The sequence below is a fragment of the Microplitis mediator genome, chromosome 6 (assembly GCF_029852145.1).
Source record: "Microplitis mediator isolate UGA2020A chromosome 6, iyMicMedi2.1, whole genome shotgun sequence".
Classification (NCBI taxonomy): domain Eukaryota; kingdom Metazoa; phylum Arthropoda; class Insecta; order Hymenoptera; family Braconidae; genus Microplitis; species Microplitis mediator.
Genome location: NC_079974.1, coordinates 1,559,604 through 1,586,710, shown reverse-complemented (window position 1 = coordinate 1,586,710; position 27,107 = coordinate 1,559,604). Strand labels below are relative to the sequence as shown.

The window sequence follows — 27,107 nt, the reverse complement described above, 5'->3', positions numbered from 1 at the left end:
CAATGAGCAATGTCAGTTTCAGTTTTTAAAATTTTTATTAAAAATATAGTTTACAATACATTTTGTACAGTGTATACAACTTAATTTATGTTTTTGGTTCCCGTTATTAGAATAACATAACCCAGTGCGCAATGTTTTCTTAGTTTAACAATATTGTTGTTTGTATATATGAAATACATATGATATAGGGAGAAAAAATCGAAAAACAAAAAACCCTATGCAGTCTAGCACATGTAAAAAGGGAACACATGGCACTCGCCACGTTGAATTTAGCTTATGCATATTTGCTGCGGCATTTTATATTTTAAGAATGGGTGGTATTTTTTAATTTTACAGACATTCTTTAGTATATTAAGATTATCAAATCTGGTATTATAAAACTTAATAGCTATATCTTTAACATATTGTTCAATTTGTGTAACGTTATACATATCATTTAGATCTTTGATCTTAATTCGTGGATTTACATATTGAATCATTTTGAGGCATTTGTTTTGCAGTATCTGCAGTTTGTTGTAGTTAGACTTATATGTATTGCTCCATATGGGGCACGCGTAGAGCATAATGGGCCTAATGCACATTTTATAAATGGTAAGTTTGTTGTTTTTGTTTACTGAGCTGTTTCGACACAATAGCGGATAGAGTATTGAGATCGCAGCATGAGCTTTCTTAGCCACTAGTGCGATATGCTTGCTGTAGCTTAGTTTGCTGTCTAGAGTTAGGCCTAAGTACTTGACATCATCAGCATATTGAATTTGCTCACCATACATGGTAAGTTTAGTACCGCACTGTGCTTTTTTATGTGAGAAAATTGTCGCAGATGTTTTATTTGTATTTATTTTAATTTTCCATTTTTTATAATATGTCTCAAGTAGCTTAATATGATTTTGTATATGTTGAGACAATGTGAATTGTCTTAGTCGCCTTCAGCCTTGCGGTTCCCGCTTTTTTTCCGTCTCGTTGCCGTCTAATGTCACATGTCATAGTGCCGTGGTCACATGACAACCCCTTACGTTGACGCATGCCGTTAGGAAGAAGTGGGGACAGTCAGGAGGCGAGCCCGATGCCCAAAAATTATCCGTCACCACTTCGATCCTGGATCCGTTAACGTTCATACGTTATTAACTATTATACTTGCAATATTTTATATTCTGTAAACTGCATAATTTTCCGGGCAATTAACTTGCAACCTAGTATTCTTTCTTTGTACTGTTTATTAGTAATTAATTATAATTAAACTTAAGCATATTTAAAATATTATACGTTACCGGCGATATATTCGCGGTAATAATATTATAAATTAAATAATAAAATCAGTGTATTAATTGGCGTGCTTCCACGTGGCCACTGATTGGCACCCGGCATTCCAACCAGGACCAATATTGTACTTTGAAGGAATTTAATTGTAAGTAGTTGAATTTGTTACGATTGGCAATAAAATTGCATATTATCCTGATAAATTCCCTATATTATTCACCACCTTATTCTATCCCTATCCTATATTACTGGTAAGAGTGCCTAAAAGTTTGATTTAACTATTCTAAATTGAGTTACAAGTAGTAATTTGATTATTAATAAAATACTCTAGAATAAAAATACCATCTATAATAATATAATAAGCCGTGAGGTAAGTTGATGAACTTTTGATACGTTGCCGGTCTTGAATAAGTGCGGGTCTTTTGCTTTGCAAGAACCCCAGCCCACTGCTCTGTCCAGCATAAATAAAAATTTGTTAGAGGCCAGCCTAAGCCAGGGTTCAACCCGCGAATTCTGGTGGCTGCTGGTAAAAGTCGCGAAGATAATAGGCGATTTGTCTCAACTGGCGCTCGAACAGGGACTTTGCAGTAGTTCAAACCAGCAACGAAAAATTTTATCAATTTTTCTCACGGCTTTTCTTAAAATTTTTACCAAAATTTCTAGTCATTAACTAAATTTCTTACCAGTATTAAAAATTTTATTTCCCTACATTCATCTCTTCATTATTTTTCATCGTTCATTATTCATCTAATTTCATAAAATATTTAATTACTTCCCCTATTTATTTATTTATTAATCCTATTTATTTATTTATTATAAATTATTTACTTATTTATTATAAATTATTTAGAAATTGTCATTGTAATATTGTGTGCCGGTTTGGTTCCATAAGATTTTTGTGCGTTGTAACCTTGAGCATATACTAGCTATACGCGTCGTGACACGAGACAGTAGTATTTATTTGCTTTACAGCTTACAGTCTCTACTCAAGTATAAAGACAGCCTAAAGTAAATATTAAAATAAATACTTAAAATTTTAAAATAAAATTTTGTCCGTAGTAAATAACTTTTTTTTGTGATACAAAAGAGTACAAACGTTTCCGGTTTAAAATAAAATATCTTTTGCTCGACAAAATAAAATAAATAATTAAACAAACTTCAAATAAGATCTTTGCAGTAATAAATAATAATTTATTAGTCATCAAGTATTGTAATAGTCAAAATAAATTACTAATTGTTCTATTCAATAAATTAATCACCTTTACAGCTTTGAATTAAATTCTATTTTGATAACGGTTACTGAAACAGATTTATTTATAATCTGATTAGTCTGGATTAAATAATAATATCAATAATAAAATCTTAATATATTATTTCTGCAAAGAAGTTATTTTCGTTTGATAAAGAAAATTTTTTTTTGTTGAAATACGATGCTACCAAGGACACCGATTCCGCAGTCACTTCCTTCGGTCACCTCCGCTGACAACCCTGTTAATCTTTTACATTTTCCCACTACGTCGGGCGCGGCAATTGCAAGTACGAGTGCAATGGACGATCTCGTCAACCTTATGCCAAACAATGATTTCCACAACAGTACTATATGTACCCAAAGTCACCCTGTAAATCATAATCATAATGTTTCGACTACCAGTGCGACCGGTAACGTTAATGTTAACCCTCACAACGTTAGTGGGGTTGCGCCAATTTCTGAAGCTCAAAATACGACCTCCGTCGCCGTATTACAAAACGTAGTTTCGGGACTACGAACAGAAATTGAAGCCCTGCAAGCCGAACGTCAACATTTGCTTCGGATTTCGAGTACGGTTTTACGACCCCCGGGTGCACATTTACCACCCCCGAATTTTCAGTCGAATGCGTCAAGTATTTTGATGCCGAGAGAATTATTTCCCACTGCCACTGTGACGTCACAAGCAGCAAACCCTCTCCCTACCAGCTACGTCAACTCATACCCACATGCATTCATCCCGGCAACGCAAGCGAGCGGGCAGCAGCCCGTCATGTATAGCTTACCTGCGCGTGAACCGTACGCGCACTCGATGGTCCCACCACCAATTCATACATTACCACCACATATGAATTTGCAGCCTTCACTTCCATGCACATACACACAATCACACAATGGTAATAACATACCAGCATACGCGCCCATGTACTCACGACCCTCATATCCACCAGCACAGCAGTCAGCATGGTGTAATACATACACAGTTCCAGCGGGAAATTCAAACACGAGTGGTTCTAATTCTATGCGGTTATATGATCTTAGTCGCCTCGTAAAATCTTGGAACATTTCGTTTCCTTCTCGTGATCGAACTTCTCCAATTGACGCAAAGAAATATTTAAAAATAATCGAGCAGCGGATGGTCAGCAACGACATTTCCTTCGAAAATTTTCAGGCAGTGGTAACCAACACCCTTAGCGGCGACGTACTAGAGTGGTACTATGAAAATGAAGGTTTATTTCATAGCTGGGCGGCTTTCAAAGAGTTTTTTAAGATTTGGCAGGTTCAGCAAACAGATGAGGCAGTGTTGCAGGGGATTTACTCGGCTAAACAAAGCAACGACGAGACAGGAGTTGCATTTATTAATCGCATGCAAAGTGCTTTTGCAAAGCTCGAAGATCCGTTACCGCAGGCTAAACAAATTCGAATCATAGTTTCGCGATTCAACCCTCACTTTTTACAAAAATTCTCGGATACGACAATAATGACGTACGCAGAATTGTATACACGGGTTAGTGCTTGGCAGCCAACAGCTGATGCGTTGAACCCTTATTTCAAAACTTCTAAAGAAAATAACAGTAGAATTAAAACGCGTATACAATTAAATTCCATCAAAGACTCAGAATCCGATCAACTAAACAGTATCGAGACTTTACAGCCGTCCACTTCACCCGGTAATAATAATTTTGCAACCAACAATTCTAACCGTAATAATTTTAATAGAAACAACAATTTTAATAGAAATAATAATTTTAACAACAATAAAAATTTTCATAATTCTAAATACCCTCAAAATCCAGCACAGTTAGATTCATCTAATAAAAATTTAAATTCTGAGTCTTCCACCTTATTAAGTAACTTTGAGTCTATGATGAAAACCATCTTAGAAAAGCTAGATCAGGCTACTGTAAATACGTCACCGGGAAAAGTCAGTTCAATCCCAGTATCATCGAATTTTACACCAAAAGCTCCTGTCTGCGGTCGTTGTGGGAGAATTGGTCACGTTGCTGAGGTTTGTTGTGGTCCAGTAACGGATGAATTGCGTATCAAGGCGGGATTGCCCCTTCGTTCTCGTCCCTCATCTCCAAAAAACGAGTAAGTGCCCTGGTAGACACCAATCACGTTACCAGGGCCTCTGTGTCAATTGAAAATTCGGATAAATCGAGTGAAATCGGTAACGTCACACCTGAGTCGTCTAAATTAAATCCTGATGCTCCTGAATTCATGATCAGTAATGGGAAATTCTTTCTAAATTATCCTATTGCTGCAGATGCTCCAAAATCAGTCGGTCACGTTTCGGAAAATCCCAACGTCGATTTAATTGACTTTACAACTCCTCTCGATCAAATTATTGACAAGCTGGCAGATGCAGAGTCCAATTGGGAAACGAGTTCTGAAGCGTCACAGCAAATTTTACATGTCAAAACACCAAAAATCAAGAATTCGATAAAAACGCTGAAATCTAAAATTAAAAAATCCATAAACCCGTCGCGTAATTCTAAAAATAATATTAATAAAGATCGACCAAAAGTTTTAATCGAAAATTCATTAATTGATTTAGACACTGAAAAACGGCAACGGCAAACGGTCTTAAATCTCGAGAATGACTCACATGCAGACGATACCCCTCTCTGTGATCTAAGAGAGGATATTAGTCCTTTATATGACTCAGAGATCGACGAGTATCGCTCTGATTCCAGTGAAGAGATTGCTTATGCCCCAAAATTCTCGATATTACTGAATGCCGACACTAAACAAAGTACATTACTGCCGATCCTCAGTAATGGTAATTATTACAGTCTCATGACGTCTTCAGCGAGTCTTAAAGCACCTTCGACAGTCAGTCGCATGATCGCTAAAATTTCTATCGGTAAATATGAGTTGGAAGCATTACTGGACAGTGGGAGTGAGCGCAGCTATATTTCTGAGATTGCTTATGAACAAATCAAAGAAAATCAGCTGCAAGATCTCACACCTGACCCCACTAGCACTCATGGGGTAACAATGGCTAACTCCAAGTCCACGCAAACACGTGGTGGAGCGCCATTTAAAATAAAACTTGACGGTCACGATATCATTACTTGGTTGAGTGTTTTATCTGAATTATCTACTCCAGTCATCCTTGGTCTTGATTTCTGGCAGCTAGCAGAGATTCAAGTAAATTCCAAGGATAGTACTTGGAAGTTAAATACCAGTAATGTTATCCATTCATTTTTTTCTCGGTCCGGATTCACCAATCTAACGTCATTAAATGCACTTTCTTCAGTTGAACGGGCCGATCTTGAACGATTCTTAGCCCAAGAATTCGAGAAAAATAAACAGGTCAAATTGGGTTTAACACACTTAGTTCAACATCGCATTGAACTAACTGATGACACTCCGGTGCGTACCAAACCCTATCGTAGAAGTCCCCCAGTAATGAAAGCGATGCATGATAGAGTAGATGAATTACTTGCGAAGGGTTATATTCAGCCTTCGAATAGTGCTTGGGCATGTTCGCCGGTAATGGTACCGAAGAAAAATAATACCTGGCGCATGTGCATCGATTACCGGCCATTAAATAAAGTCACGAAAAAATCTGCTTATCCGTTACCGATCATGCATCGTATTTTGTCAAGTCTGCAGGGTGCTAAAGTAATTTCAGTACTTGATGTCAGTGATGCCTTTCATCATGTTTTAGTTGAGCCAAATAGCCGTCAATATACAGCATTTTGCGTAGATGGCCGAGGTTTATTTGAATGGATCCGGATGCCGTTTGGTCTTACAAATGCCCCCAGTACTTATCAAGAAGTCTCGGATACGGTACGACGAGAAATTGTTGATTCATTAAAAACACGATTTTCTCACATCGAAGCTGAAAATAAAATTTTTGCTTATCTCGACGACTGGATAATTATCAGCGATGACTTAAAAGAACACAAAATCCTTCTTCAAGCTGTCTTTGAAAGCTTCCGCAAGGCTGGAATAAAGATGAATGAAGAAAAAAGTCATTTTGGGTGCTCTGAAGTTCATTTCCTGGGCTTTATCATCAATGAAAAGGGCTTGAAACCCGATCCAGCTCGATTAGAACCGATCGCAGATTATAAACGACCCACTAACCGTAAGGAACTGCGAAGATTTAATGGATTAGTTAACTGGTACCATAAACATCTTAAAAATGTCGCACAAGTCCAAGGTCCTTTGAACAAGCTGACCAGTACTCGAGTTCCTTGGGAATGGACAGACGTTGAAGAGAAAGCTTTTGTTGAAACGAAAGAAGCTCTGTTAAAAGCTGCAACATTGTCATTACCTCACCCAGATTTACCATATCGTTTATATACCGATGCTAGCAACACTGGATTAGGTTCGGTTTTAACACAGTATGATCCAGAACTTGATCGAGAAAATTTAATTATCTGTCTGAGTCGACCTTTAAATAAAGCAGAAATGAATTACACGACAACAGAGAAAGAATGTCTTGCTGTCGTGTGGTCCTTACGGAAATTACGCGGTTATATCGAGGGTTTACCAGTCACGGTTTATACCGATCATTCTGCATTAAAATGGCTTCACTCGCTAAAAGATCCTGCAGGTAGATTAGCCAGGTGGGCTATTGACATTTCTGCTTACGATATCGAAGTTGTTCACTATCGGGGTACGCAGAATGAAGCTCCAGACGCGCTTTCACGTCGATATGAAGAACCAGAGACTGCCAATTTACTCGTTTCAGATTCTAATTCTCCATCGCTGTGCGTAATTGCGCAAAATTCCGCTTGGTATGATGAAAAAGTCCGCGTTGTCCAAAAATATCCGGACAATTACCGTGAGTGGAAATATGAGAATGATAAATTGTATTTTTACCGTCCACTAGCTGTCAAGGAAATACTCGGTGAATTAAATCCTTGGAAAATTGTCTTAACTGAGCCAGAAATTCGTCCAGCTATCGAGAAAGCTCACTGCGAAGCCCAATCAGGCCATCTCGGGATCGATAAAACTTACCAACGGATACGGGATAATTTTTACTGGCCAGGAATGTTTAAAGACGTGGCATCTTACGTCTCAGCTTGTGAGACTTGTATAACGACCAAAAGTGATCAGACAAAACCGCAAGGATATATCGGCACGAGACCACCAACCCAACCTTGGTCCATTATCTCGATTGACACCATCGGCCCATATACTCGTTCAACTATGGGGAACCAATATGCTCTCGTTATCGAAGATTTGTACACTCGCTATCTCGAAATTTTCCCTTTGAAACAACAATCGGGTAAAATTATAAAACATCACCTAACGGCTGTTTTTAATCATTGGGGCCCTCCTTGTCAAATTATCTCTGATAATGGCAAAGAATTTATAAATAAAGACATAATTAATTTAATTAGTCAATTTAACATAAAATTCACACCAACCCCTATCGGTCACCCCTGTGCAAATCCCGTCGAACGCTGTAATCGCACAATTAAACCTATGATTGTCGCGTTTACAAGTCAAAATCAAAAAGATTGGGATGAACATCTCGATGATTTAAAATTCGCGTACAATACCTCGGTACACACTGCCTTAGGAGTGTCACCATTTTATTTAAATCACGGACGTGACGCACGACTAATTAACGATACCGATCCTCTCGAAAATCTAGACGTATCTGACGTTACCGTTTGGCAAGCCCGAATGGACCGTGCAATCGAATTAAGACATTTTGTTGAGCAAAATATGTTGAAAGCTCGGGAACGTACGCGTAAACAAAATAAACAAAAATTTTCTGATACTCCAATAGATTTAAAAGTCGGTGATGAAGTTTATTATTTAAATAAAAAATTGAGTAAAAAAGTAGATGGTTACAGTGCTAAATTAGCACCAAAATATTCGGGACCCGCCATTGTATCTAAAATTTTAAGTCCTCTAGTAGTTAAATTACAAGATAATGCCGGTAACGATATTGGCACATATTATTACAATGACTTAAAAATTCCTAGACGGTCTCGAAGACGTAACTGATTAGTATCGATATATTTCAGATCATTCATCATGAGAGTAAAATTATTTGGCGACTCAGATACCGAGGCCTCACTCCATGAGTCTGGGGATGAAGTATCTGATGTTGAAACATCATCAACTCATCCAGTTACACCACCATCTGCTTCATTATCACTCTCATTAAATACCACATCAGAGTTGTCGCATATTACTGACACAACACCGTCAATTTCGTCACCGGCTACACCAGTGATAACAACAACCGTTGCATCATCATCAACATGGTCTACTGGGCTAGTATCATCAGCTGAGTCCGGAACTTCTTTGCCACCATGGCAAACAACAACTGGTATCGAGTTTGGTCGGCCCTCATCTGTATTATATGTACCGAGTACTACTACTCCTACGTCAGCAATGATTGAGACACTTACTAAATTCATGAAAGATGAATTTAGTAAATTACATGCTCGTATTGACCGTGCCACCAGTCAACGTCCTACGGTCACGCCAACATCATCTGGGATATCAAGATTCGATACCCAGTGGATGGAGCGTATCGACGAGAGACTCGAAGATCTGCAAATAGTGGTCCAAACTAACACTGAGCAAGTAGCAGAACTCAAAACACAGTTGGAGTCCCTAAAAGTACCTCCAACTGCTCCAGAATTAAATACCACCATGCATCTTACTGCTCAGCTTCAACAGTTATCGGAGCAAGTTCAGAAAAGTCAGCAGATGATCTCTGAAATTAAGCAGCCCAGTCCAGAAGAATTTCTACATAAGTTTCAAGCCGTCACCGCCAAAACACCGTCAATTACTACTGAAATTAGTTGTCAGACGTTACCAACACAGTCTGCCATTCCAGTGGAGTATGATATTGGGATCACTCCAAATAATAAGTCGATGATATCGTTACTGGCTCAACAATCGTCAGCGTGTGGTCCAAATCCTGGACTGAAAATCCGTGAGGGCGCGTATCAACGTCCATCACCAGAAAATGCCAGATTTCCACCATCATCACTGCTTGCCCGGAGAATGGCCCGCCAAGAGTTGACTGAGAAGGAAGTAACGACACTGAGAGCTTCTGGTGCTATCTCCAAGGATATTAAGACCAAGATCCAAATGGTAACGTTCGCCAATTCGTTACCGTACTCGCAGACCACTCCAGCTCCAAGATATGAAGTCTCACTGCCACCGAAAGAGGCATACAAGCAATTCTTGTCTGGCCTCAACTCTACTCTACCATCGAACTCTACAGCAGCTGCTACGGATACATCACAACAGGTTGTAATTCACAACGGTATCCACTTCATGGATTTTGCCACCTTCTGCAAGGCTATTGAGAAGATCTGCGTCACCGTCAAGCCTCGTATATGTCACACAGAACTGAGAGAATCCTGGACACAAACAGTAACGACACAAGCTCAGTCGTTGTACATAACCAATGCGTGTCAAAACTGTCGGCAACGGGATCATAAAATTGCCGAATGTCGGTTACCATGGCGGCCTGACATGTGTCATGTGTGTTATCAGGACCAAGTTACAACGGCAACGTGCTTCCGTCCTCACGATAAACAGTATAAAGACTATCTACGGGGACGTTGTCAAGGCTGTGGTATCCCAGTCCAGCTATTTGACCCTCACTGTAATTCCTGCAACCGAAGATACCCAGGGTACAAGGATTGGATCGCAGCGAAATATAGTCGAGAAGAAATTGAGCAGTTTCATCGAAGTCATCTACGAGCTGTTAAGAAGACCGATTAAAAATATTTTACTCTACTACGTTACCGATTTAGATTGTAAATCTAAATAAAATACATACACTTAATCATATTCATCTCATTGATTCATTTTATTATTGTTGCCAATTGTAATAATTTTCAATTACAGCTCCGAGTCCTGTAGCAGTTGGCAGCAGAAAAATTATTATTCTTTTTTTTTTACAGCCCAAAGGCTGTGGAACATAAAGATTTAAAATTATGTTATCATCTACAATTATTTTAAGCGAAAAAAAAAAAAAAAAAAAATAATAAATATTTTGAATTCTATTTTTTTGGTTAGAAAGATTGCAGATCTAGGTCGAAGTCCCAGGATCGAGGTAGGCGTGAGATTAGGGGGGCTGGGCTGGAAAATTTGGTCATAATACCCCTAACGGCTGCGATCTTTTTTTTTTAATATAAAAATTTCAAACTGGCAATTCACTTGCAATACTGGTGATTGACCAGCAATGTTCTTTTACTTTTAACTGGCAATTTACTTGCAATACTGGTGATTGACCAGCAATAATTCTTTTAATTAATATCTGGCAGTATTCCTGCAATTAAAAATTTTTTGTTTACATACTGGCAAGTAACTTGCAATTTTGGGCGATCGATTCGCACCACTGTAAACAATTTAAAGTAAATAATTTTTTTTATGTATTATTATTGTCGGACAACCTAGACGGAAATCCAAAAGGGTAACCTTGGCTTGGTGGGGGGGATTGAGACAATGTGAATTGTCTTAGTCGCCTTCAGCCTTGCGGTTCCCGCTTTTTTTCCGTCTCGTTGCCGTCTAATGTCACATGTCATAGTGCCGTGGTCACATGACAACCCCTTACGTTGACGCATGCCGTTAGGAAGAAGTGGGGACAGTCAGGAGGCGAGCCCGATGCCCAAAAATTATCCGTCACCACTTCGATCCTGGATCCGTTAACGTTCATACGTTATTAACTATTATACTTGCAATATTTTATATTCTGTAAACTGCATAATTTTCCGGGCAATTAACTTGCAACCTAGTATTCTTTCTTTGTACTGTTTATTAGTAATTAATTATAATTAAACTTAAGCATATTTAAAATATTATACGTTACCGGCGATATATTCGCGGTAATAATATTATAAATTAAATAATAAAATCAGTGTATTAATTGGCGTGCTTCCACGTGGCCACTGATTGGCACCCGGCATTCCAACCAGGACCAATATTGTACTTTGAAGGAATTTAATTGTAAGTAGTTGAATTTGTTACGATTGGCAATAAAATTGCATATTATCCTGATAAATTCCCTATATTATTCACCACCTTATTCTATCCCTATCCTATATTACTGGTAAGAGTGCCTAAAAGTTTGATTTAACTATTCTAAATTGAGTTACAAGTAGTAATTTGATTATTAATAAAATACTCTAGAATAAAAATACCATCTATAATAATATAATAAGCCGTGAGGTAAGTTGATGAACTTTTGATACGTTGCCGGTCTTGAATAAGTGCGGGTCTTTTGCTTTGCAAGAACCCCAGCCCACTGCTCTGTCCAGCATAAATAAAAATTTGTTAGAGGCCAGCCTAAGCCAGGGTTCAACCCGCGAATTCTGGTGGCTGCTGGTAAAAGTCGCGAAGATAATAGGCGATTTGTCTCAATGTTTAATGATAATATTCTTATTGTAGGAGGATGAGAAAATAGCTGTGTCGTCGGCGAAAAGCGCCAGGGATGTTGTTGCAAGCTTAGGTAGATCATTTATATACAGGAGAAATAGGGTAGGGCCCAAAATTGACCCTTGCGGGACACCTGCGACAATACTACGTTCGGAGCTTAGTGCCGCGCCAATGCTAACTTTGAATGAGCGATTACCGAGATAATCATCAACAAATTTGATTAGGTACAGCGGAATATCATATAATCTCAATTTATGTATAAGAGCACGGTGCCATACTGTATCGAAGGCTTTTTCGATATCCAATAGTAGTAGTCCCGTGCTCTTTCCTCTATTAAAATTTAGGCTGATATGGTTTGTAAGACGCGCTAGCTGTTGATATGTGCTATGCGCTTTTCTGAAGCCAAATTGTTCTTCTAATATAATATTATTTTTTTGCAGAAGATTAACTAATCTTTTGTTGATAATTATCTCGGCAATTTTGCCTAGTGTAGGCAACAAACTGATAGGTCGATAGCTGTTTGGTGAATTTTTAGGCTTGCCAGACTTATGAAATGCGAGTATTTTTGCTACTTTCCATTTACATGGGAAGTAGGATTGAGATATGCATCCATTAAGTATATACATTAATTGTACAATGGATTTTTTGTTTAGATTCTTAAGTACAATGTTTTGTATCCCATCAAAGCCAGGAGCTTTTTTGGGTTTAGTCTGCTTGATAGCCGCGACAACCTCTCTGGGGGTAACAAGGGGCACTTCCGCCTTGTCAATTTTAGTTTTAGACACATTGTCATAGGTTTGTTGGACTAATAGCTCTGTATCACGGTCATACATAGAATTTGTGAGGTGGTGTACTCGCTCAAAGACGTCCGCAAGGGCGTCGGCCTTTGAGCGATCGTCAAAGATGGTTTTATTATTATCTACAAGTGGCGGAATTGAGTTTTTGCTGTTTTTTCGAATTTTAATGGCCTTCCAGAGAGAGTTGTCTCGAATATCAAGTGACTTTAGGTTATTATCTAATTTTTCATTTGTATACTTGTCGATCGCATATCTGATTTTATTTGTTAGCTCATTCTTATAGTTTTTGAACAATATGTTGCGAGTTTTTTGGTATAGTCTCCTGATTTTGTTACGTTTTATAATCATGTCTAAAATATTCTTTGGTAGTTTATCTACTCTCGTTTTTAAGGTAATATTTGGAATAGCTTCTCCTATTGCCTCGTTGATACAGCTAGTGAGTTTACTAACAGCCTCATCGATATCTTTTATTGTATTTATTTTGTTATTAATGATTATGTTTTTATTTAAATATTGCCGAAATTTTTGCCAATTTGCTTTCTTATAATCTAAATATTTAACTTTATTTACAGTAATATCAACATCATTTAATTCTAATAGTACGGGCATATGGTCAGAATCTAGATCCTCCAATATAACTGGTTTTTTGTACTTTATAACATTCTTTATTATAGCAAGATCTATTACAGAGGGGGAATTACCATTGGACGGGATATGAGTATAGTTATCAGGATAAACTAGATCATACGGTCTTCTCATGATAAAATCATGTAATACTGTACCACTGGCATTAGCACGATTACAGTGCCAGTTACTGTGCTTCGCGTTTAAATCTCCCGCGATAATGACTTTACGTCCAAGATTTAGAATCTTTTGTAAGTCACGTTTGTTTAATGTAATCTGTGGTTTTGCGTAAGCTGAAACGATTATTAAATTATTGTCAAGCTTAATGCCTGTTGTTTCTATCGTATCATTATTGATTTGTATAGGTATGTGTTTAATATCATTCTTAATCAATAAAAGAACTCCACCGCCACGTGTTACGCCGTTGCGATCCCTTCGATACAACTTGTAGCCAGGAACATAACACGTATTTTTACTTGTAAACTTGGTTTCGCTTATTAAACAGATATGAACATTATAATTACTTAAGAATGTAGGTAGTTCACTAAGTTTATTTGCCAATCCATTGGCATTCCAATAGACTATATTTAATTTATTAGAGGATCTAGATTTAGCCATAAGATAAGCATTCACTAATAACTAGGATTTTAGATGCTACGTCATCACATGATTTTAATTTAGTGTTTATGTTTCTGATTATATTTAATAACTGTTTAATATCACAAAGGGAATTAAGAACACTGATCTCCTTAAACAATTCATTTAGACTAGATATATCACTAGCACTTGCACTGTTGACTAACACACTTTCACTAGTGGTCCGCTGTTGTTTTGGGATTACGTCACAGGCCGCTGCGTAGTTGAGTTGTGATGTTGTTTGTTGACTAGCTTGGTTGACTGGCATGATGCCCGAAATATGTTGTAACTGCGATGCTGGAGGCACTGGGAACTGATCTCTGTTGAAGTTGAATATTGGCCGTAGAGATGCGACTTTGTTTTGCCTATCCTGCTGGCGTTTTTGTAATCTATCAATATGCTCCAGATAAGCACTGCACTTCGTGTAATTTGCCGGATGCTTGCCTTTACAATTAACGCACTGAGGCTCTGTGTCCTGTGGTTTTTTGCATTGACTAGTGAGATGTGGGTCAAGACACTTGACACATTTGGGGTCGTTTGTGCAATTCTGCATACCGTGACCAAAACTTTGGCAGCGAAAGCACTGTGTCACCTTCTTGTTACTGCGATAGTTTTCCCATGCAATTTTGTAATACATTAGATATTTGATCTTGCGCACGTCACTAATGATTTGAGCACTGTCGAAAGTGACTTTATACAGCGGATTATGTTCAGCTATTTTTATTGATTTTAGTCTAGCTACATTCTTAACCGATAACTGCAGATTACTAAGCTCTGCTGTGATATCTTTTTCGTCGACATTTGGTAGACCTCGGAGTACAAGGTGCTTGAGTTTGTCCTCACCAAAAGCGTGCGTATAATACTGCACTGAAGATGCATCGAATAGCGTCTTGATGACGTCGTAATCAGCTCTTGTGGTTGTAAAGATAAAGAATTTTTTACTAGCGATTTTGAAGGTGACTTTGTCTTTACATTTTTCGACTATTTTTCGTGAAAAACCAGCATGCCCAGTAATCTCTTGCGTTACTACGATTGGTGGTATTCTACGGACTGTACTACTAGGTGCGTCACTGTGTTCAAGTGACATGTCACTGTCATATCCATCGATTGTGTTAGCGATTTTGTCATTATTAGTATTAGCAGTGTTGTCAATTATCTTTCTGTTTTTGTTATTTCCATTTTCTGGGCTCCCATGTGGCCTTTTAGTTGATATTGTGGATTTGGGTTTCGGTGGTGCCAATGCAGCAGTTTGTTGATTAAGTTTGGTCGTAGATTTGGTTGCGTTAGATGTTAACGACGTCAATTTGCTCTTATCTTGCCTTCCGTTGGATTTAGGTTTCATCTTCGTAGAGCATTATACAGGCGGTAAATTGTGTATATAAATGAATATCGATCCGAAATCAATCCTCAGTTCATCAATCAATCACACTGTAATCTTAGATGTGAACGCAACGAAAGTTCAATGCGTTATCATCCTTGATCCTGAGCAATGTCAACCAAACGAGTCAGGTTCTTTAGTTCTAGATCGGTGCCAGCGATCCAATCACAGCTTAGCACGAGTAGGAGAGAGGGCAGCTCGTATTTCATTAGTTGTTGACAAAACAAATTCCTATCAGACGAATCAAATACGAGCTGCCCCCTCTCTTACTCGTTCTCAGCTGTGATTGGCTCGCTGGCACCGATCTAGAACTAAAGAACCTGACTCATTTGGTTGACATTGCTCATTGACAAGTGCATCATGGAGAACGGTTATACTGACGTGATAGAATGGGCAAGAGATCACATTCAGACTCTTCGCCCTTATATCAACTTTACAAGCCCTACGATGCCTACTTTGGAACAGGCAGTCATGTTGCTGCACGAGCATATTGAACAAGAGCTCAATAGTATTTTGGAGAGTTTGGACCAAGAGATCGCGGAACGGAAAAAAAGTTCCCAGCGTAATGGTCCCAACGTACCTACAACTCTAGGTGCAGCCTAGCTACCTCGTGATTTGGAAGAAACTCTTCCCAACTCGCTATCAAATACAACGGCCCTTTTCAGGGCCACCAAATATCTCAAAACGTATACAACGCTCAAGGCATAATCATTTTTTTCGTATATTAATTATTTAAATGAATAATTAAGGCACCTTTTTTTTTAATTCATCATTTCCTTACGCTAACAATATGGTGAAAAAAAATTTTTCTAAGCTATTTAATTAATCCATTTGTTTATAATAAATTTTCAAACAAATGGTATGAAAAAATTTCAAAAGTAATCATATAATGCCTAACAAGAATATGAAATCAGTAACAGCTTAAAATTAAAAAAACTAAAATTTTTTATCATACATCATCCAAATTTGATATTTTTCTGTTAGTTCAACAACGAATAATTGATAAAACAAAAATAATTTATGAACTATTATACTGTCATCTTGTTGAGTATTTTTATGAAAAGGTCTCCCAGAAACAAAAAATTTATAGATTAATTATTTAAACTTCTATACCGGAATTGACAATTGAATAACTTTTTGAAAAATGGTGATATAACTTTTATTAACGCGGAATCATATTCTTTGAAGTGTCTAGATGACACCAGAATGTTTTCAAATATTTTAATCAATATTTAATCGTATAAAAAACTATTCAAAAATTACGCTCACTGGAGTGACGACGTGCGCATGCCGAAACTGCCGGGCAAAAGCCGATTTTTAACGTTAAATTAAAATTATAAATATTGGAGCTACAATTCGGAAAGTTGATAACTTTTTTACTATTAAATTTTCTGCTCTTTCAGAAATTTTTTTAATATTTGAGCTCTCACTTATACTTTTTGAGATTTCGTCAAAAAAGCTGGACGGCTAATTTTCTTAACGGCTTTTTGTTAATAACAATTGTAATTTTCTTTCCCAGAAAAAATCCAAAAAAGGTCTTTTTCTAGGTGTCATTCCGGGACATTTAAGCCATCAACTATATTTTCAGGAGACCTGTAACTATTTTTCGCAGGAAATTAACATCTTGACTAGACTCGCATACCCTATGTACGTCTCTCCATACTCACGCCCGAAAAGTGAACGGTGCGCAAGATAGGTTGCGCACAAAATCGTAACGAGGTCACTCGTTCAGTAGATTTTACTCCTCATATTTTTTTCGTACCCCGGGCCTTATACAAAAAGCGATTCTTAAGGAGTCAACTCCAATAAAAATTTTATGTGCAAAAATTTTGATCGTGTTTTTAAAAAAAAACTCATTAACATTGCGCGGACCATGGAGAGAGACCGCAACTACTCACAGTTTCACCGAGCCTGGACTCAAAAGCATTTCAGTTTCGAAATCTATCCCTTCAGCCTTAATCTTGAATTCTCATTGGTCAAGTCTTAACCTCCTCTACTCTTAATCCAGCCATCTCATTGGAGCGCAGTTACCGAAATTTTCCCCTGCACGCCGAAATTCTAGAACCTGGCTCTCGGGTATGAAGGGAATCTGGAAGCGGCAGCGCATTCATTTTTGATCAGTCAAACGGAAAATAATACCCTACAGATAGCGAGCAAGGCTATTAGCGCTAATCAACCAATTAATATTCAAGCGAGCGAGGCTTGAATATTCTCCAGCTACTTCTCATACCAACAACTAGTTTTTCGCAGAACTAACGTTGAACTAGCTCTTTTCAACAAGACCTCCGGGTCTTGGCTCTTTCAGATTTTCTTGGCTCTATAGATTTCATACCTTAGATGAATGACTTTTGTTTTTTGACCCGAAACTATATTATTTTTAAATGATACTATTACATTCTTCAAGCAAGGCCACTTGTCTTAGACTTAAAATGTCGTATTATTGTTTTAAAAACTTTAAATTCTTAGTTCAAGTAGTAATGTCTTGATGGAAAATGTTTTCAGTTTTAATAAAATTTTACTTTTACATATCTGAAGTAAATAAATTTAATTTTAAAAAATTACATTATAATTTTTAATTTCTAAAATAAAAAATAGTTATTTTTATAAGCCGAGTAAATCAATATTTTGATTTAAAAATGGCGCTGTTCTTGGAACAAGTCGGTAATGTCTTGAACCTACATTTTTGTCTATCTTAATTCCAGAGCAAGAAATGCTCAAGTGAAATATATCAGTATTTTGTTTGAAAGTTTTTAAGTTTCAAAAAAAGTTTGAAAAATAAAAAAATAACTCATAAAAATAATTTACTTAGAGCTTATGCTCTACCTAAGATACATAAACCCAATATACCATATAGGTTACTTGTGTCTTCAATAAATGGGCTTACTAACATATAACAGGGCTAAGCTGCTACTCTGGTCGTCCTTACAAAGGGCGCCACTGGAAGTAATAACGGCCTCCCAGAGCCGGATCTTGGATCGTCAGGGTCGGTGTAAAATAGATTTGTAAGAGAAGGAAGAGGAAGGATAATTTATAATTAATTAATTTATTTCACAATTGACAATTTTAACCTTTATTTATTTAAACCTTGACAATATTTATTGAACCTTCATTCTATAAACCTTATTATAAACCTTATTACCCTTTATAAACCTTATTACCTATAAACTTTATTACCTAATGTCAACTACCTTTGACTATATCACACACACACTCACACTGAGTCCCCTGGACTATAATACACACACACGACTTAATACTTTCCACACGGTCGACAAGATCCTCTACGTGGCTAATATTTTCCCGCGCGGTCCCCTGGACCCTCTACGCGATATAAAACCTTAACTAATTAATTCACGCGGTCCCCTGGACCCTCTACGTGATTACAAAACCTTAATAACTATTTCACGCGGTCGATTGAATATTACACGAAAATAGACACGACAATACTTCGCGGACACGACGTATAACTGCGTATTTAATTAATAAATATTCTGGGAATATTCTATAAAATACTTATCACGATTACGTTTATTCTTTCCCCATCGGTTGTCCAGTATTAGTTGTCCTGGTCTGGTAATTGTCCTGGTCCGTGTAATTGTCCTATTCCATGTAGTTGTCCTGGTGGTCACTTGGTCCTCCCGGCTCGGTGCTTCCCGGTTGTAACTTTGGGCGTCTGGATGTTTGCCCGATCCTATGGACTTTGTCCTGAACGTCGAGTCAGTCTGGTCGTTCCGGTCACTACTCTCTTTTTCGCTGCTGTCTTCTAGTTTTATTAATTCCTCTCGATTATTTTCGGCAATGATCGGAAAACCCCTCCCTTAATTAATTATGATTGGGCCTAGCGTGAGAGTATTTTCTATTAGCGCGCCCGGCGACAAGTCGAAAAACTTAATCGAATGCTCAATTGGGGTAGCAGGTAAGGTAGGTGGCCATCAGTGATAAATCATGATTTTGGTCAATAGAATGACCTAATTTACCCCGTTACAAACAATTTAAGGAAATGGTTACTATACCTGAAAAAGGTTCCTATAAGGAAATGACTAATATACCTGAAAAAACTTAAGTCTCGAAATCTATAACCTCTCTCTCTCTCTCTCTCTCTCTTATAAATAACAGAAATGTCTTGAGAGCTATATACGTTTTGAACAATTTGGTGGCCCTGAAAAGAGCCATGGCGTGTTGGATTGCGAGCTGAAAAAAATGCTAGAGAGTTTATTCGAGAGAGAGAGATAGCTAGCCAGAAGCTGAACCTGTAGCTACGGTGGCACCATCACGGCAGGAACTTTTCTTCAGCTTCGCTATGTCTTGGTCCATACGCTGAAGTATCATATCGATATCCTCTTCAATGGCATAGAACGGCAAGTTTACTGCCTGGCGCAAATCAGGCAGTGTAGGGCTCGTAAAGTTGATGTCAGCGTGATGAGAGTGTCTCTAATCTTTTGCCCATTCTCTTACGTCGGTATGAACTTTTTCCATGATGAACTCGTGAATTAGAAATGTTTTTTTTCTCAGTTTTCATAATATTAAAATAATCTACACTTACGCAAAAAATTAAAGGAACAGAAAAATTTTATAAATTTTTTAGTGATTTTTGGAAGGCTGTAAAGCTTGGTGAAAAATAATCGTACCGAGATTTAAAAAAAAGCCTTTTATCGCTTGATGGCCTCGTACATAAGTACGCGAACTTTTTTAATGGACCAACCGATTTAGATGGTTTTTGCGGATTTGAAAAGAGCTTGTTAACTGTCATCTTCCCCGTAAAGCTTGGATCATCCGATTGCATTAACTCTAAAACAATTAAGAAGTACGAAGAAAATGTTATTTTTTTTAATTTTCTCAAAAACGCCTTGATCATTCGAATCCAAAACTTTATCAGCTCCAAAACTTGTAGAATGCGTCACTTGCTGTAAAAACTATCTCAGTCGGTTAATTTGTTCGAGAGTTATTATTGGAGAAAGTAATTTGCAAAAATTTGTGAGTAATATAAGACATTTTTATAACTGGCAATAGACAATGACAATAGACAGATGTCTGTTTGTTTCATTTCAATTTATTTTTGACGCCTGGATTTTTATTGCTTATTTCTCATTACTGTTTTATATTGTTCTACTGCACCTAGACAGACATAAGTATTTATTTTAATATATTAATAAAATATAGTTGTTCACTCTAAAACCAAGTGTGTAGTCAAAATTAACACACTTCCCAAATATCATTGAAACGCTATAAACAATCTATAGATATTTAATACACCGTGAAACGTGTTTTAAATGAGTAAAAAAACTATAGTTTTGCTTATGGCCTTAAACATAGAATACATTTGATATGTGTTAAAATAATACACTTGTGACAGACTTGGTTTTAGAGTGTTGTTGAGGTGAGTTGTAGAATTTAAGTAATTTTAGTTTTAATTGGTTATATGAATGAGTGCGGGTCCTTGGTCTGCAAGAACCCCACGACTGCGCTGTTCTGCGAATTTATAAATTATTTTGGGACTAGCCTAAACCAGGGTTCAGCTCGCGAATCTTAGTGGCTGCTAGTAAGTCATAAAGTGACTTGTCTCAATATCGATGTCGACAAATTTAATAAATAACAATTCACCCCGCATGAAAATAACATATATTTTGATTATATATAAAAAAATATACCGTAAATATATAATTTTATAAAACGGCAAAAATGTATGTATAATAAAATATAATATTTATATAAATTCAAAGTTATACTTTAATTTATAATTTACATTATAAAAAAATATAAACATATCTTCATAATATGTAATATAATTATAAAATATCATTTTTAACTTATAAAATTCATTATAAATTTACATATATTGGAATGATATATAATAGAATATATTTTTTTATATATTAAATATTATATTGTTAAATATATTTTTTTATATAATTGACGTTGGAGAATCTCAAGATATTGAATTGTATATTGTATTATATAATACATTATATATCTAAAAATATGAAATAAAATATGAAAAATAAAGACTTTCAGTTTAACGATGATTGTGAGTATCAATGAGAATATATTTTATTCGAGTAAATTAAGTATGTAGATCGAACTTGAAAGAAAGTTTGTAGAGAGAGTCGTTATGACTATAAATTTTCATTTATATGATTAATTTTTAATATAAAAAAATAATTACTCAAAATAAAATAAGTTTTAGAGGATACCGAAAGAGCATTCATGGAACTGAAAATTTTTCGAAGCACAAAAGTGTCATGTATATCTTTTAATATATACAAGCTTATATACGGGCATTATATATTTTATTATACTGTTAATAATATAATTTGAATTATAAAATCATAATATATATAAACCTATAAATTGATACTATATAATGACATATATTTTTTTTATATAATCTAATATTATATGGAGTTTTTATAATGATAATATATGCCAAAATATGAAATTATATATTATATTGATATACTTTTAAAATATAAAATTTTATATTGAAAACGGCAAAAAAGTAGTTATTGTTAAATATATAATTATTTATATTCTAAATTATACTATAATATAATAAATATTATATTATCTGATATAATTTCAGAGTATAAGTTTTTTTCATGCGGGCCTTATTTTTCCTAGAAAACTCTTAATGCAATGTACCAAATATTTAAAAAATTATGCCAGACCTTCATCTTCAAGGTGCCTTTTAATCATTGCATGAAATTTTGTAATCGGTTTATTAGTGAAAAAAATATTGTCAACGAAACATTAAAAAAATTACTGTCTTCTGAATTTTACTCGGACATTTCATATTTTGACATCCTCATTGAATTAAAATCTCCATTCACTATTCATTTTAATTATTTATATTTATTTGTGTTCAAGTCTATTCGTACAATAATATTTAAAAGTTCCGTGCTATTTAGAATTATTTATGATTTCTTGAAATTTCGTAGTCTACAGCAAGACATAATTTTTGTTTTTTAGCTCGAAGAGCTCAAAGAAACAAATATACGAAAGAGTATTTACGAGCTCGAAAATAGGGCTGGCCTGCAGGTTCATCCGTTTTCCAGATTTTTTTTTTGTATTCGTTTGTCGTTTCTTCAACTGTCTCCGTATGTTCATTGTCCAAAAGTGAAGTCTAGTGTAGATACCGGCTAGCAGTTTTCTTTTTTTGCGCTTCCCTTTACTCTCTGTATTCAACCTCTGTTGTTCTTATTACTCATTTATTTCTACTGCCAAAAAGTTTCTCATCGGTCGTTTCAGACTTTGAATGTGGAATGCACTTCCTGGTTGTCAAGTACATTAGGCGTGTTTAGTTGAGAGCATGGTTTTAGCATCAGTCAGTTGGGTTAGACTGATGAGTTTGATTTACAATTCATTTTAATTTATATCGTGTTCACTAATACCCTTGAAAAAAAAAATGAAAATCAATTAATTAAAATCTAATCCACGGATCACTCTGCCTTTATATTTAACACTATATCGAACTTTTAATGATACTATTTAACATATGTTACTGAGCTTTTCTAGCTCAAACAACACACTGAGAAATTATTTTTGTTTGAAATGCTATGGTGTCATAGTAAAACCCGACCATGTGGCCACCAATCGAATATTAAACATATTTCAAAAGTTACTATGGCCATAGTAATTTTTGAAACATGTTTCATTTTCGTTGGGCGGCCAACGTAGTCCAGTTTTACTATGGCATCATTGGAATTCAAAGAAGAATAATTTCTGTGTGAAATTTTACCGAAGTTTATTGTCAAGTTTTCTAAACTTAAGGGTGTTTTCTCTTGATGATATTACGGGGTGTAAAATCAAAATGTGATTATTCATGCGACAATCGAAAATTACCAGTATCACTTAATTTTCAAATCAATCAGTAACGATAACGATATTTCCAATCAAAAGGGTTTGCCAACATCTAATGTCGGTTAGATTTGAGATCAGTCGGTCAGTCGTTTTCTTGTTGAGGAAACAAAAATTATAAACTATATTCTAAATTAAATCTAATGAACTGCCCCCCATGAAAAAAATTTATAAAAAAAATATATGTTAAAATATATTTTTCATATAAAAAAATATATAAAAAATACATGTATAAAAATGTACGAAAAATATATTTTTCTTATATTTAAAAATATAAAAAAAATATATTAGTAATATATTTTAAATCTATAAAAAATATAAAAAATATATTATTAAGTTAATTAACAACATAGAAAAAGAAATATAAAAAGTTTATAAAAAAAAAATATTTTTTATATAATTTTTGTATATTTTTAAATATAAAAAAAATATATTGCACGACTCGTTCGTGCTTTACGATCGAAAAATTTTTTTTCGCCTCACCTCGGTAACTAATCAATTATTATACCCTTGTTAGTTTACGGAATTAAGATGGTTTGCATACTATTTTGAAGAAAATTTAATGGAGATTAATTCCATACTTTTCAAAAATTTATTTAGTTGAATAAAAACGGAAAAAACATCAAAAATAGTTTTAAAAAATTTCCTGTCCGTTAAGTATGAAACCCGTATACACGATAACTTGCGAAAAAATGCAGTAATTGAATCAAATTTTTTTTTTTAAAATTCTTTGAAATAATTGTAGGTCTCCTATTGCAAATGGCTAGGTAACTCAGTGTCGTTTAATTACAATTAATAAAAGAATAAAAACGGCTGTATAACTATATATCTATATATCTATGTAAAACTAACATGGATGGTGATATATCTATACATTATACGGACATTTATTCCGCTAGGGGCGCTTTTGCATTACCGTCCTAGAACAGCTGTTTTTTTTGCTAATTGGTAGGCCTGAATTTTTTTTCAATTCAATTTTTTTTTATTTTTGTTTTTATTTACGTTTATTTTTTTTTTGTTATTAATCGAGATATTTTGAATAAGTTCTTTTATAATTATAAAAAAATAATAACATAATAAAAAACAAGACAAGTTTTAATGAAAGAGAATTGTATATATTTTAAATTTATTCGCACTTCCCGCCATTTTTTTTATTGTTATTTATTATTTCATAATATATGAGCATTACGAGTCGTGCACTTTTGGATTTTCCAAATTTTTTTTGTATATTTTTATACATGTATTTTTTATATATTCTAAGACATGTTTTTAATATATTTAAAATATTTACGAAAATCGGCCAAAAGTTACACTGTAAAAAATTCGGAGTAAATTCGGAGTGAAATTAAATCCGAATTCACTCCGTATTCACTCCGCCACTCGGAGTTTTAAAAAAAATCACTCCGCATGCGGAGTGAATTGGGAGTTTTTTTTAGCGGGGTAATTGCGGAGTGATGCGGATTTTATTTCACTCCCAATTCACTCCGGTCCGGAGTTTTAATACATAAATAAATTTATATTAATTTATATTAAACTGCTAAACAATGTGTGTGTGTGTGCACGGAGAAAAAAATATTGCTCCTCGAACGATCTAAAGTATAGTAATTCGTAGATCGTTACCACAACAATACGTATGCTTATGGTAACAATACCGTATCGTTCCGGTAACTATCTATTAGATAGCTGTGAGCCCTATACGACTTTCCGTAGTCGTCACCTCACACGGCACCGTCTAACCTAACTAAACATCCATTTTCGCGCCAACTTTTGAATTTTGTATAATTGTTGCTAGCAGACGTTTAATAAAAAAAATAGTGTAAAAAATAATTGTGATGTTGAAATATGGACCCACGGATAATTAATAAATTAACAGAGTAGAATCTCCATAACTATGTTGATATATTTATTGATAAGTGTTTTTTATGCTTTTTGTAATCAAATATACATTCATAACCAAAAATCTAAATATTATATATAGTCGATGTTTTATAATTTAAATGTGATACGTAAATAGTAGAAAAATAATTAATAAACAAATGAGATCTGAATTATTATTTAATTTAAAATTAAATTAATAATAAATAAATTCAAAAAATTAAAAGATATATTTATATTTATATTTAAAATTTATTTAGATTATAACTAACTAATAAATCAGTTTTATAAATTATTTTATTTAATGAAAGTTATTTGCTTATCATTTATTTATGAATGATAAAGGTTTTTAAATATCTCATATAATTTGCAACGCGCGTGACGTCAGATAGGGCTCAGAACGATACCGTATAGATCTCAGAGCTATCCACCGTATTGTTGTCAGAACGATACAGTAGATCGTTGCAGTAACAATCTAGTAGATAACTATAGCGTATTGTTACTGTAACTATACAGTATACTTCTGAGAACAATATTTTTTTCTCCGTGTGTGTGTGTGTGTGTGTGTGTGTGTGTGTGTGTGTGTGTGTGTGTGTGTGTGTGTGTGTGTGTGTGTGTGTGTGTGTGTGTGTGTGTGTGTGTGTGTGTGTGTGTGTGTGTGTGTGTGTGTGTGTGTGTGTGTGTGTGTGTGTGCGAATGTGTGCTTGTGTGTGTTCGGATGTAAGCAAATATCAGCGTGTGTGTCCGCGTGTACGCAAATGTGTGTGTGTGTCCGCGTGTACGCAAATGTACGTGTGTGTGTGTGTGTGTGTGTGTGTGTGTGTGTGTGTGTGTGTGTGTGTGTGTGTGTGTGTGTGTGTGTGTGTGCAAATGTGTGCGTGCGTCTGTGTGCGAGTGCGCGTGTGTGTCTAAATATGTGTGTGCGTATCAGCTGATCAATTATGTAATACGCGAGTTTCTACTTCGATTTTATTGAGTGGAGTTATTTTTTCATTAATAATATTTACAAAACTCCGCTCCGGAGTGAATTTCACTCCGGAGGGATTAAATTAATAAAAAATTATCTACTCCGTGAAAACTCCCCTGCGGAGTGAATTTGACTCCGAGGGGAGTGAATAATTAAAAATTAATTCACTCCGGATTTAATCCGCATTCACTCCGCGAATTTTTTACAGTGTAGCTATAGCTAAATTAAATATATTTAAAATATATTTTTCATACATATTATATATATATTTATATATTCTTTATGTATTTTTAATATATTTTTTATATTTAACATATATTTTTTTTATAAATTTTTTTCATGGGGGTGATTGATCTTTAAATTTTACCGAGACGTGATGAAGCTCCAAAAAGCCAGCAGTATAAAGTTAGAAAAAATCCATCCAGTGTTCATAATCATTCTTTTGACTTAGAAGGTATGTTAGTTTCTTATCTTAACAAGCTTCTTCAATTTCCTTCTAAATCAGTTCGTAAGTTCAAAAGAAGAAAAATAACTTCTGTGCTCATTAATTTTGACTTTTCTCTTAATTATCATTGTTAGTTTTTCTTAGAAATTATTGGTATCCAGAGGCTACTGTGATTCTCGTAGCTGAAGACCTACTTTGACTTGGCACCAAACTCTTAAACTGACCCTCGTGAACCTCGTGAACAATTTGCTTATGATACACGCGGGTAAGCAATAAACCCTAACTTGTACATTGCAAGGTGAAATATTATCGAAGCCTAAGTTACAAAGGTCGTAACCTACAAAATAGGAGACGTAGTTTTTAACTGCAATTGGCTTTTATGCTGTACAGGTTGTTTCCCGTATGAAAAAACCATATACTGTCGATAATATATTAAAAAATATATGGTAAATAACTGAACATATATGGCGGCAAAATTATTAATATTGATTAATATATGATTTATCATATATAATAATTTATACGTTTAATATTATAATAATCCATATCATTTATAATATATGTGATTATATACATGTGATATTGTATCAAAAATTATATGTCCGCTTTATATATTAATTTATAACGTAAAATATATGTTTCATCTTATACAT

The 27,107-nt window shown here is 35.1% G+C and overlaps 2 protein-coding genes across 2 annotated transcripts in view; both read left to right on the top strand.

The window, feature by feature from the left end:
- Positions 1-27,107, top strand: part of LOC130670361 (pseudouridylate synthase RPUSD2-like) — a 174,538-nt gene that overhangs the window by 16,789 nt on the left and 130,642 nt on the right. The gene's annotated exons all lie outside the window — the stretch shown is intronic.
- Positions 913-10,349, top strand: LOC130670359 (uncharacterized). Its single transcript, XM_057473739.1, has 2 exons — positions 913-1,405; positions 8,500-10,349. Exon 2 carries the CDS (start codon positions 8,510-8,512, stop codon positions 10,220-10,222), a length of 1,713 nt encoding a protein of 570 aa, XP_057329722.1. The 5' UTR covers positions 913-1,405; positions 8,500-8,509; the 3' UTR covers positions 10,223-10,349.